The 12,085-nt window shown below is 45.1% G+C and overlaps 2 protein-coding genes across 2 annotated transcripts; one reads left to right on the top strand and one right to left on the bottom strand.

Moving 5' to 3' along the window:
- The first annotated feature begins 1,024 nt into the window (after positions 1-1,024).
- Positions 1,025-2,029, top strand: LOC120679328 (trinucleotide repeat-containing gene 18 protein-like). Its single transcript, XM_039960898.1, has one exon. It carries the CDS (start codon positions 1,349-1,351, stop codon positions 1,817-1,819), a length of 471 nt encoding a protein of 156 aa, XP_039816832.1. The 5' UTR covers positions 1,025-1,348; the 3' UTR covers positions 1,820-2,029.
- A 6,712-nt stretch (positions 2,030-8,741) lies between these two features.
- On the bottom strand, positions 8,742-12,078 carry LOC120678363 (probable 26S proteasome non-ATPase regulatory subunit 3). The gene is made up of 8 exons (XM_039959510.1): positions 11,875-12,078; positions 11,583-11,773; positions 10,650-10,787; positions 10,437-10,573; positions 10,257-10,311; positions 10,055-10,165; positions 9,585-9,824; positions 8,742-9,503 (listed from the first exon to the last, which is right to left on the bottom strand). Exons 1-8 carry the CDS (start codon positions 11,960-11,962, stop codon positions 8,991-8,993), a joined length of 1,473 nt encoding a protein of 490 aa, XP_039815444.1. The 5' UTR covers positions 11,963-12,078; the 3' UTR covers positions 8,742-8,990.
- Between the last annotated feature and the right edge of the window lie 7 nt (positions 12,079-12,085).

The following is a 12,085-nucleotide window of genomic DNA, read 5'->3' on the forward strand; positions in this document are numbered from 1 at the left end:
GGTAATGGGCCATGGCCCTAATGGCCTCTTCACAGCCCAATAAAGCCCTTAAAATTTTTAGTTCAAAAATACATATGTTTAGAGCCCGGCCCTTTTAGGGCCCGATCCTTAGATTTTCTAGTTCAAAATGTTGGGCCCTTTACCACCCCTAGATGTAATAAAAGTGTTATCAGCCTCCTGGGACTGATATTATATCACTTTTAAGTCTTCTCTTATGAGGGAACGCTTCAAAATATCTTGAGTATTGGTTATGTGTTAGCATTGGACTTTGCATAAGACCCACTTTATTCCCCCCTCCCCCGCGCGCGCTTTATCTCTTTCATTTATTGTGGTACCAGATAAGTCATTTGTGGCAGTATAATTAATGTTATGAAAACCATCCTTCTTACATGGAGGGTTGGGGATGCTCTCATCCAAGCAACAAGATGAACACTAGGCAGAGGTGAATCCAAGTAGAAGTAGATATGAGGGGTGGATAGCAAAAAAAAAAGTAAGCCGTAATGTATGAATTAAACAATATCTTGTAGACAGACAAAAAAATGATTGTTGTATAATTTAGCTCTTGAACCTTGGCTTATAGCCAAGCACTCAACTTTATTATTAACCATACTCTAATGACAAATCAAATAGAATACACCTATACACAGTAGCAGTTTTTTTAGGAGTATATATACAGTAGCAGTTGGGCTTGGGCGGGGCGGCGCTGCGCACCACGTGAAGTGCGCGGCGAGGACGTGGGCCGTCGTAACTGGCTGGGCTCGGAGCCCGCGACTATATGTTGATCTCCTCCACACAATAGTCCCAAATTCCACGCGACTCCCCCGTGGCTTTTAATTTCACGCAAACACCCCCCCGGCGCTGCCCTCTCCACGAAGAAATCATACAGACCGACAAGCTGGTGCCGCCGGTCGAAGCGTTCGCCGCGCACGGAATCGTGGCGGCCTTGGTCCGCACGATAGGCTAGCCATGGTTCCGTCCGCCCGCAACCGCGGCCAAACCGTTTTCCAGAAAGCCCCCTCCGGTTCTCCGTTTTCACGATCCAGGTCGGTTTGCGCCCAGCCACGCCGCAGCAACCAACCGGCTACGGTACAGGGTCACCAATATCGATTAACAACATTGTTTATTAGCCTAATAATAATAATAACCCCAAAAATCAACCCGAGGCCGCCGGGGTAAAAAAAACCAGAGAAATTAGAGGGTGAGAACGAGAGAGTGAGGGCACGCGAAATCGGCCGGAGCCCCAACCCTTCCTCCTGCAAGCACGCCCCGTCCTCCATCCGACCCCTTGTGCTGGCGCCGGCCCCGATCGATCGAATCGATCGCCCCGGGTATCGAGCGAGCGAGCGCCATGGCCGGCGAGGCCGCCACCGCCCTGCGCGGCCGGGCCGCCGGGCCGTCCCGGTCCCGGTCGCCGTCCCCGCCGCGGTTCACGGCGCTGGAGCTGGCCGCGGCGGAGCACCTCATCCACCTCAGCGAGAGCAGCTGCTCCTCCGGCGCCGCCGCCGCCCCCACCCCGCGCGCCGGCCTGCTGCTGCTCCCGGCCTCCGCCGCGTCGTCCTCCACCTCCCCGCGCTCCGTGAACAACGCCCCTCCCCCGCCCGCGGCGCCGCCTGCTGCTGCGGCGGAGGGCGACGAGGACGACGAGCAGGAGGTGGGCGGGAGGCGGCGCAGGAACAGGCGCTACCGCCCGATCGCGGAGATCTACGCGGCCACGGACCCCAAGCCGATCGGGACGCGCCGCAGGAAGAAGGCCGCCGAGGACAGGCCCAGGACGGACGGCGCCGCCGCCAAGGCCAAGGAGCTAGGGGCGACCCCGTAGGGAGAGAAGCTGGACTTGTTTGTAATTATGGATAATTACTAGGGACTAGCTAGCTAGCTTGATGGTATGTATGTGATCAGGAGCTTGGGGTATGTAGCTAGCTAGTAGAGGATCAGATGCTGGATTAACTGTAGATTATATATACAATACTGTATCCACCAATAATATCTATCACAGTTTGCTTTACATGTATATATATATGGATGGATGGATTGTATGATCGAGATGAGCACTCAGCAGCCTAGCTCGCTAGCTCCTTGTTCCTTGAAAATATATATATATAATTAGCCTTTTAATTTGCTGTGAGAAGAGACCAATAATGATATAGATCAGGAACACCATCCGGCGGGTGTGATTAGGCGTAGCATCCTGGAATACATTATCTTGAGCTGGTGCATGCTCATGCAGTTTATTTATAACAAAAACAAAAAAAAATAAAGTATCCTGAAGCAGCCGCTATATAGTGAACAATCATTGATCCGGAACCTCAAGTTTCAGTGGTCGATCGATACATAGTGACTAGGGGTTAATAGATACTGTAGTTAGCTAGCTCATGGTCAATCTAATCTAGATCCATTGGTGATATCGACCTATCCATATCCAACAATCAGTCAGTCAATCCTCTATCCATATGATCGAGTTCTGGCTCACATGGCTAGGAATCGTCGTCATACGAAGATGAGATCCAGAGAACAAAGTGTTGGTGCCTCCATGCGCGCGCCGATCTAGTGTAGCTACCTATAGCAGGAATAATACTCGAGCGCTAGAACTAATTGTGAAGATGATCAATCATTCACCGGCCGGTTGATGATCTGAACCGCTTCGTAAGAGTACTATAATTCCATCTCGAATGGCAGAAGATGGCGCTGCGGAGCTTAGAATACGGTACCCACTGCCGATGGAAGCAGCACCTCGATCTACACACGAGATGCAACATACTAATGGGGTTTTAGATCGACGCGCAGCTAGCTAGTTGTATGTGGAGGCTGGAACTGCCGATCGACCAGCTTATCGTGCAGACCAGCTTCTCAAGAACACGGCCAGTCAATGTAATGCAAGAAGGCTGAAGGCAGCCTGCAGATTGATATCAGAATCGCCTAGAATTCGATCGATCTGCAGCTGCTAGAGAACAGGGCTTACATTCTGGGGCCAGCCGGGGAACCTGCTGCTGGTCTCTTCTAGATGCTTCTCAAATCTGCCCTTCCGGGCCGTGCATTTGCAGTTTTGGATGTCGCCAAAGCCCAACTGCACAAAGAGCTCACGCAACCAAAAAAGGAAAGAAAATTGAAGGCTCGATCCCCGTACCTCTCGCATGCTAAGCGAGCGCTCTACCATCTGAGCTACATCCCCGTACCTCTCGCATGCTAAGCGAGCGCTCTACCATCTGAGCTACATCCCCGTTGCTGATTTTCAAGAGAATATAATATTATTAATTCGCATATAAAACCTCACACCAGCAATTTTGACCCTGTTCGGATGGGCTAAAAATAGCTGGCTGGGCTGGGCTGGTTGCAGACTGAACAGTAACTGCTTGTTTTTACGGTAGCGGCTGGATGGATCCACTGGATGGCTGGGATGCTGGCAGAAGTACCCCATGCGTCGGCCTCCATTCCCGCGCTGCAGCTGCCCAAGCGAATATTCAAATTCAAAACTCCTCTTTCACACTCCCATTCAAATTCAAATTTTGGCGCCAATGCAGCATATGAAAAGAATAAAATGGTGCCACTGCTGCAACGGAAATGCACCCATGTCCATGAACCGCAACAATTATCCTCATCTCTTAAGTAGCACTTATTTTCATTACAAGGAAAAGACCTGACAATGGCATTCAAATAACAGTTAATTACACATAACATTGAGCATCAACTAAAGTTCATAAAACGGTCTGTAGTACAACAACCATGACTCGAAGCACGCAACACTGGAATTAATGAAAACAGATACACACGACGGCCACGCAACAACATCGTTTGTTTGGATCACTTGGACTTTAGAGTCATCATGTCCAAAGTAACCTTGACATCTGTACCAAGGTTTGGCATTTGATTGTATTATCTACATGGATCTTATGAAAATGAATGTAAGCAGACGACATAAGTACATAATGGACATGACACTTACTTGCTCAGTTGGCTTCGCGTGTCTTGAATGGAGGTTGTACTGCCTGGCTGGAGGGGGGAGCACGAGGAAGTAGATGAGGCTACCAGGATGGTCAACGTTGGCCAGGGGCTGACTAAACTCGAAGTAGATCAAATCTGAAAGGAACAAAGGGCATCAGGGATTAACATTACCAGGATTAATATTACCAGGTTTATTCCTCAACGTGAGTAAGTACATCACATATGCTTAGCAAATAATGAATTTATGTTGCATTTGTAAAAGCAATGGCAACAAAATACAAAACATAATAAATAACAAAATATGCAAGTGGTGAAGCTGGCAATCAGAACAAATCAGGGTCTGGAACTCTGAATCCGGCAGCATCACGCCCAGATCCGACGATCAGGACGCCCAGGCTACCACCCCGCGACCGCAAATCGAGCATACCAGTCCCAGTTCGCCGACGGCCAACGCCGCGCCTACCAGCTACCCGAACCAAGCGACCGGCAACCAGCGCGAACACCCTTGCTCCGGCGCCGCCGGCTGAAACCGATAAATCCGATAAGGGAAACACAGGATCCGAAGCCTGGAGAGGCCGCTACCTACCTAACCCCCGCGGATCGAGTCGAATCGAATCGGAACGGAACGAGCATAGCAAGCAATCAACGAGCCAAGCCGTGGACGAACGGGAGCGCGGGTGCTCACCTCGGTGGCGGGGCGGAGATCTGGAGGGGGCGACGGCGAACCGGGGCCGGGGCGCGATTAGGGCAAGCGATTGCGGGGAACGGCGGCGAGGCGATGGAGTGCAGGGGAACGGCTGCACGGACGGCGGCGCGGCCCCCAACCCTAGCCTTGGGTGGTCGGGACGCGGGGGAGGAGGGGGGCTGTGACCGGATGAAGGCGAGAGCCTTCGGGCGGACGTTTTTTTAGAGGAAGTCGGGCGGACGTGGTAATAAGCCGTTCGGCTTCTCCGTCCCTGCCGAACGGCTGGGCTTATCAGCCCAGCCAGAATCAGCCCAGCCAGGGCTTTTAGCCCATCCAAACAGGCCGTTTAACGTTTCGTCAGGCATGTAGTTCGGACCGACATGCTTTTGATCTGTCGACTGCTTCAGAGGCGAGTATACAATGTCATACACAGCATACAGACTGCCTCAGAGACTGGCTCCAAGATCAAACGTTATTGTTATCGAACTTAGCTATTCGCAGATAGGCACACGTTAGATATTTCTGTAAAATTGGGTGGGGAGTGAAAGTAAAAGCTAGTTTCAAACAGAGAATAATATATATGTAAAGGTATATGGAACCAAACATATGTTGAAATATTGTAGTGTTTTTATCCTCATTATTCTTTTTTTTTTGAAACTATCCTCATTATTCTGGCATAAATGTAAATTAAAACAGAAAAATTGCGTCCTAAGCTGAAAATGGTTGAGGCAGCACACGTCGTCACCGTTCTGCATTGTCAATAAATTAAAATAGAAAAATTGCGTCCTAAGCTGAAAATGGTTGAGGCAGCACACGTCGTCACCGTTCTGCATTGTCAACTCTTCGATTATGCTTGTAAACCCTACGAGAAAAAACATAGATGTCAAAAATAATTAGTAAATCAAATGACACAATGAAACCTAAAAAAAGTTTAATATATAGATTGAACCGAAGGAAAAAAAATAGATCAATAGGTTCATATGTATGTTTAGAATAGAAAAGATTTGAGAAGCAACAGGAGGGGCAAATACTGACAGGGGAGAATTTTTTTTATGAACTTTAAATCTCAGGAACATATTTGGGTCTTAAAAAATTTCCCACCATTTCATCCCAAGGATCCCTGCATACAGAAACCCATTATACAAAAAGTATATGGTCATAGAGTCGAATCCTAAAAAATCGAGAGCACCCTAACTTGTTGGGCCGAGTTTGACAGTATGACGTGACCGATCCTAACCAGTTAGGACGAGAATGGCAGTATGACGTGACTGACCCTAACCAGTCCTAGTTAGGACGAGAATGGCAATACTACGTGACTGATCCTAATAAGTATAGCATGTTATCCTTAGTATATAGTAAAAATCCATTATATAAAAAGTATATGATCATGGAGTAGAACCCTTAAAAATCCAGAGCACCCTAACTCGTTGTGCCGAGTATGATAGTATGATGTGATTGACCCTAACCAGTTAGGACGAGAATGACAGTATGACGTGACTGACACTAACCAGTTAGGACGAGAATGTCAGTATTACATGACTGACCCTAACTAGTTAGGACGAGAATGGCAGTACTACTTGACTAACCCTAATCAGTATAACATGTTATCCTTAGTATACAGTAAAAACCCATTATACAAAAAGATATGGTCATGGAGTCGAATCCTAAAAAATCCAGAGCACCCTAACTCGTTGGGCCGAGTATGACAGTATGACGTGACTGACCCTAATCAGTTAGGACGAAAATGACAATACTACGTGACTGAACCTAATCAATATAGCATGTCATCTTTAGTATATAGTTAAAACACATTATACAAAAGTGTATGGTCATGGAGTATAACCCTTAAAAATCCAGAGCACCCTAACTCGTTGGGCCGAGTATGACAGTATGACGTGACTGACCCTAACCAGTTAGGACAAGAATGGCAGTACTACGTGACTGACCCTAATTAGTATAGCATGTCATTCTTACTATATAGTAAAAACCCATTATACAAAAAGTACATGGTCATGGAGTCGAATCCTAAAAAATCCAGAGCACCCTAACTCGTTGGGCCAAGTATGACAGTATGACGTGACTGACCCTAACCAGTTAGGACGAGAATGACAGTATGACGTGACTGACCCTAACTAGTTAGGACGAGAATGGCAGTACTACGTGACTGACCCTAATCAGTATAGCACGTTATCCTTAGTATATAGTAAAAAACCATTATACAAAAAATATATGGCCATGGAGTTGAATCCTAAAAAAATCCAGAGTACCCTAACTCGTTGGGCCGAGTATGACAGTATGACGTGACCGATCCTAACCAGTTAGGACGAGAAAGTCAGTACAACGTGACTGACCCTAACCAGTTAGGACGAGAATGGCAGTACTACGTGACTGACCCTAATCAGTATAGCATGTCATCATTAGTATATAGTTAAAACCCATTATACAAAAATATATGGTCATGAAGTAGAACCCTTAAAAATCTAGAGCATCCTAACTCGTTGGGCCGAGTATGGCAGTATGACGGGAATTACCCTAACCAGTTCGGACGAGAATGGCAATACTACATGACTAACCCTAATCAGTATGGCAGGTCATTCTTAGTATATAGTAAAAACCCATTATACAAAAGTATATGCTCATGGAGTCGAACCCTAAAAAAATTTCAGAGCACCCTAACTCGTTGGGCCGAGTATGACAGTATGACATGACTGACCCTAATCAATTAGGACCAGTTAGGACGAGTATGGCAAGAAGTTAAACGAGATTGACTCTAATCAGTTGGGACCATTGTGTCTTGTTCAAAAAGATTGGCCCTAATCAATTAAGATGAGAATGACAGTATGACGTGATTGACCCTAATCAGTATGACATGTCATCCTTAGTATATAGTAAAAAACCATTATACAAAAGTATATGGTCTTGGTGAAGAACGATGAAAGACAAAACAAAAAAATGTTGACAAAAATATTGTACTGTTGGATAAAATTGATTGGGCAAAAAAAAATTAATGATAAGAAAAATAATTTAAAGGAAACTTTTTGATAGCAAAAAAAGGGTTATGACAAAACTTTGGGTATAAAATATAATTAAGAGAAAATATTGAGACAAAACTTTTCAAGGAAACATTTTGAGAACATGCAACAATTTGGAAAAGATATTTTTCTAAAAAAAGTAGAAAAAATATTCGTTGAAAAAACAAGATGAGAAACAAATAAAAATGGTGGCAAAAAAATATGTAAATATTTTGCTGTAGAAAATTTTAACCATGAAAATTTTTAAAGTAAACTTTTTTTAAGAAGCATATTGTCAAAAAAAAAAGAGCAGGGCAAAGAAGTTGAGGACAAAATTTTATACTAGAAAATTTTAATGAGAAATTTTTTTGAAAGTAAACATTTTTTGAACAAGCATATATTCTCAACAAAAAAACATTTCGTACGGAAAAAGAGATGATGACAAAACCTTTGAGGTAAAAAACATAATTATTGTAAAATTTTTGATTTTATGATTTTGCAGAAAAAAATAGAGACTGAAAATTTTCAAAGAATATTTTTTTATAATAAAATTAGATAGATAGAAAAATTGGAAAGAAAAATTTTCAAGAGGTAAGATGAAAAATATAGTATAAGGAAACCTTTTAAAGTAAAAAGGAGTAGAACCTAATAAGATGAAATCTGAGCTAATAATAAAACTAATTACATAAATGGTGGCTAATTTGTGAGACAAATCTATTAAATCTAATTATCTTACTGTAGCACCATATTCCCGCCGCACAACTGCCCGCCCTGCCGGTTGCCGCGCACAGCGTGTCTTCCCATCCGTAGCCGCCCGGCCCGTCGCACGCCTGCGAAAATATTGTAAGATGAAAAATATTTAGTTCCATTTTGCAAACCATTACCAGTACAAAAATAGAATGGGCCGCTGGGCCAGTTGCGCGACAGGCCGGGAAAGAAAAATGCGAAGCACGAACCCCGTGAGCGCAGCGCACGTCGACCGTGAGTTTGGAAACTCACGGTCAACCGCATATTCAGCGTATGGGTCCTACTCCTACCATAAAACACGAGATAGACAGACAGAGATAAAGTAGTCAAAATACAATTCACTCACTAAGTAATGAAGCTGAGTAAAGAACACGAATAAAAATCCTTGCATTGTAGGCAAATTCTCCATTCCAACAGTTCTGGGAGGGCGAAACGTAAATGGCCTAGCAGAGGCATTCATGGAGTTAATACAAAATCTGGTCACCATAAAAGTTACAGCAGATGAATTCAAACTTTAATGTCTGCATGACTGGAGTCGGAGGAAATGCTTTCAACCTTGGCCATCCCTAATCGAGCAGCCACACATTGTCTGCTCAAAGGCAGCTAACTTAGAAATCGTCATCATCCTCCTCGGCCATGTGTTTTGCCAATTCTTCCTCCTGCTGAAGCCTCTCACGACGCTTCTCCGCGCTCTCCTTTTCCTTGTGAGAATTAGGGGGGAACCTCATCGCCTTGACCGCCTCATTGTGCATGTTCAGGCAGAAAGCAATCCTTGAGTTGAATGCGATCTGCGGCTCATTCGTCGAGTAGACATCGCCAGTTTCCTTTGACACCATCCAGCCATTCGCATGATCTATGGTGGCGTCAATTGCACCATCTCTTATGGCCTTGGCTACAATGCTCTCGGCATCAGCAACAGGATTCTCGGAGTCTAGTCTGAGCTTCTTGGCAATATCAGCAAGGGAGATCCTTGAGTATGAAATGCTGATGTTGCGAAGTCCAGTTCGAATGACATTGTGGCGCAGCCTCACAATCAGGTTTCGGGTCCTGTCTGCACTGAATGTGCTTGCGAATTTGTCTGCAACGGCCATGAACAGCTCCAGGTCCCCCACCCTAACAGCCTAGAGATAACAATACAAGTTTTAGAGTTTTTTGCCAATTTATAACATGTACTCCAGGTTAAACAATGACAGCTAACTTACATTTGTGAGCTCAAAATAAGGTGTCAAAGCTTTCTTCATTCCTTTCTGCATGAAAACAGTTCTCTCTGGAATCTCTCCAAGAAGTAGCCTCACAATGATAGCCCATTTGTTACACTGAATACGAAAACCACGAGCTGTTGTGGGTGCCTTCCGAGCAGCTTGCAGAAGGCTTTCTTTAGCATCAGTGTACTCCAACTGAATTGTCCTAATTTTACCCAAGTAGAACAGATATCGGCAGAACTGTAACAGAAGGAATTGTTTGTTAGCATTTGCTTAGAAACCTTCCCTACAAAAATAATTTACTGAAGGAAATATTTGAATCACCAACGATGCGCACACATGCTAAATCTAAAACATATAGTAAATCAAACAATTCCTTCTGTACAAACAGTGCGCACACATGCTAAATCTAAAGCATATAGTAAATCAAAATATTGTATCACAATGAACGGAAAAAGCAGATGAATTACTTGTTGGTTGGAATGCGCTTCAAAACGAGGCGCCTTTGATCTAAGCTTTTCTGCCTGGTCATACAAGTTGTAGTGGAGGTAATTGCGGAGGAGGAGATTGAGCAGAGTTTCCTGCAATTGAGAAGAAAATACATACAACCAGATCAATTGGCAACTCCAAAACATAACAACAGGTTAGCAGGGACCAGAAAATCAGACTTACCTGGCCAAGCTCATCACGGTGCAAAGTTGCCATCCTGTGCAATGCGAGAAGATTCCTGAAAGATAAAGTAAAAACAAATATAGGAGACATGAGTGTCAGGTTAAGTGGAAACTGAAGAAACCAACTACTAAGGTTGGTACCGACAGTGAACAGTAATCATGAATGAAACATTTGACTTACCCACGGATTTCAGCAAGGCGGTTGGTAAGCTCATACACATTGGAGTAATAAAAGTACAGACGAGAAGCCAAAACATCAACAGTTCTCCGGTTCAAGTTCTTCAGACGAGCAATGCTCGCAGTTGCGCATGCTTTAGCCTTTATACAAATGCAGAACATCAATAATCATGTTTCACAGATCAAACATAAGGAAAATCAGTGGTCCCCGATTTACCTCATCATACTTATTTTGATCAATAAGGAAAATCAGGACAAGCAAGTAGCAATATATTTCAATTTCAGGGAGACCATGCTTGATTGAAATCTGTGTTGTTGGAGCCGCAGCATCAACATCCATCTCAGTATCATCTTCCTGAAGGACATTACACATGAACATTAGGAGTTTTGAATGTGATAAAAGAAAATAAACCTCCGTCTCTTTCTTCTTTTACTCTATTATACAAAATAGAAGTATTAGTGTGACAGGCTGTAACTGCACACTATAAAACAAGCAGCAGACGCAGCAGAATTCTATATTAACAGGGCATGAAGAGCTTCTTCAGTTCTTCACATATGAAAATCAGACCAGTTACGAATCTACCAAATTAAGCAATTCATCGTACAGTTGTCATCCAAATTTATTGGTGCCGAGGCAATATAGTCGCGCGGAGCAGCAAAACTAAGCCCTGAAGATGCAATTCTACAGATGACTCTTTAACTCATCATAAACTAGATATGAGCATCTTGGTATTGATAGACAATGAACATATTTGCAAACACATGACACTGAGAACACGGCATTTTTGAAGTTCAGAGCACAACATGAAAGGAATCCAAATCATTTATAGGAGATATATACTGCTTAGTAATAGCAAGTCTAAAAACATTCTAGCCCAACGTGATTAGCATATTCAAGAGAAAAACTAATGGCATGAAGAAAATATCTGAGAAATCATTGAAATCAATTAACCACAGGGAGCACATTGATATGGTTGACAATAGAGCACTACTGTGACAGAGTGATATCTTAGCAGCAACAACAACTCGTTTCATGACGGTAATTGCAGCACTAGTGGTGAGAATCAGAGTCCAGTTTTGTGTAATTTACTCTACGGTGATGGTAGATACGAGCTGGAGCGGAAAAAAAGAATATATTCGTTTTTTTTACCTTGGGCACCAGGGCGGTGAGGCGAGCGTAGGCCTCAGAGGACGCGGGGAGCGCGAAGCCGAGGAAGGCGGAGACGTCCCGCGCGGCGAGGCGGCGGCGGAGCGCGACGGTGAGGCGGAAGGCGCGGGAGATCCGGCGGACCTCCTTGGACAGGGAGCCGGCCTCGATCACGGACGCGATCTCCTTCAGATCTGGCACAGGCGCCGCGTCAGCCACGCCAATTCCCGCGGGTCGCGGAGAGGAGGGAGAGCTAGGGTTCTGGGGAGGGGGAGGATGGAGTGGGGAAGCTTACGGTGGAGGGTGGAGAGCGCCGGCGCCGCGGCGGGAGGAGGGGCCGCCGGCTGGGGCTCCGATTCGTTCATCTGCACGTCTTCCGGCATCGTGGCGGCGGCGGCGGCGGGGAGTAGGAGGAGCCGACGCGGAGGATGTGGTGTGGTGGCGGATCGGTGAGGCCAGTGCGAGTGCTTTCTTCCGGCTCAAGAAGGTCCCTCCTCGCTTCCGGG

Source organism: Panicum virgatum, chromosome 6N, assembly GCF_016808335.1.
Source record: "Panicum virgatum strain AP13 chromosome 6N, P.virgatum_v5, whole genome shotgun sequence".
NCBI lineage: Eukaryota > Viridiplantae > Streptophyta > Magnoliopsida > Poales > Poaceae > Panicum > Panicum virgatum.

Excerpts from the sequence above, each read along its gene's own strand:
- LOC120679328 (XM_039960898.1), top strand. The coding sequence starts at position 1,349 with ATGGCCGGCGAGGCCGCCACCGCCCTGCGCGGCCGGGCCGCCGGGCCG.
- LOC120678363 (XM_039959510.1), bottom strand. The coding sequence starts at position 11,962 with ATGCCGGAAGACGTGCAGATGAACGAATCGGAGCCCCAGCCGGCGGCC. Across the intron at positions 10,166-10,256 it reads ACCGTGATGAGCTTGGCCAG|GAAACTCTGCTCAATCTCCT; the intron begins GTAAGTCTGATT and ends TCTCAATTGCAG. Across the intron at positions 9,504-9,584 it reads CTTATTTTGAGCTCACAAAT|GCTGTTAGGGTGGGGGACCT; the intron begins GTAAGTTAGCTG and ends TGTTATCTCTAG.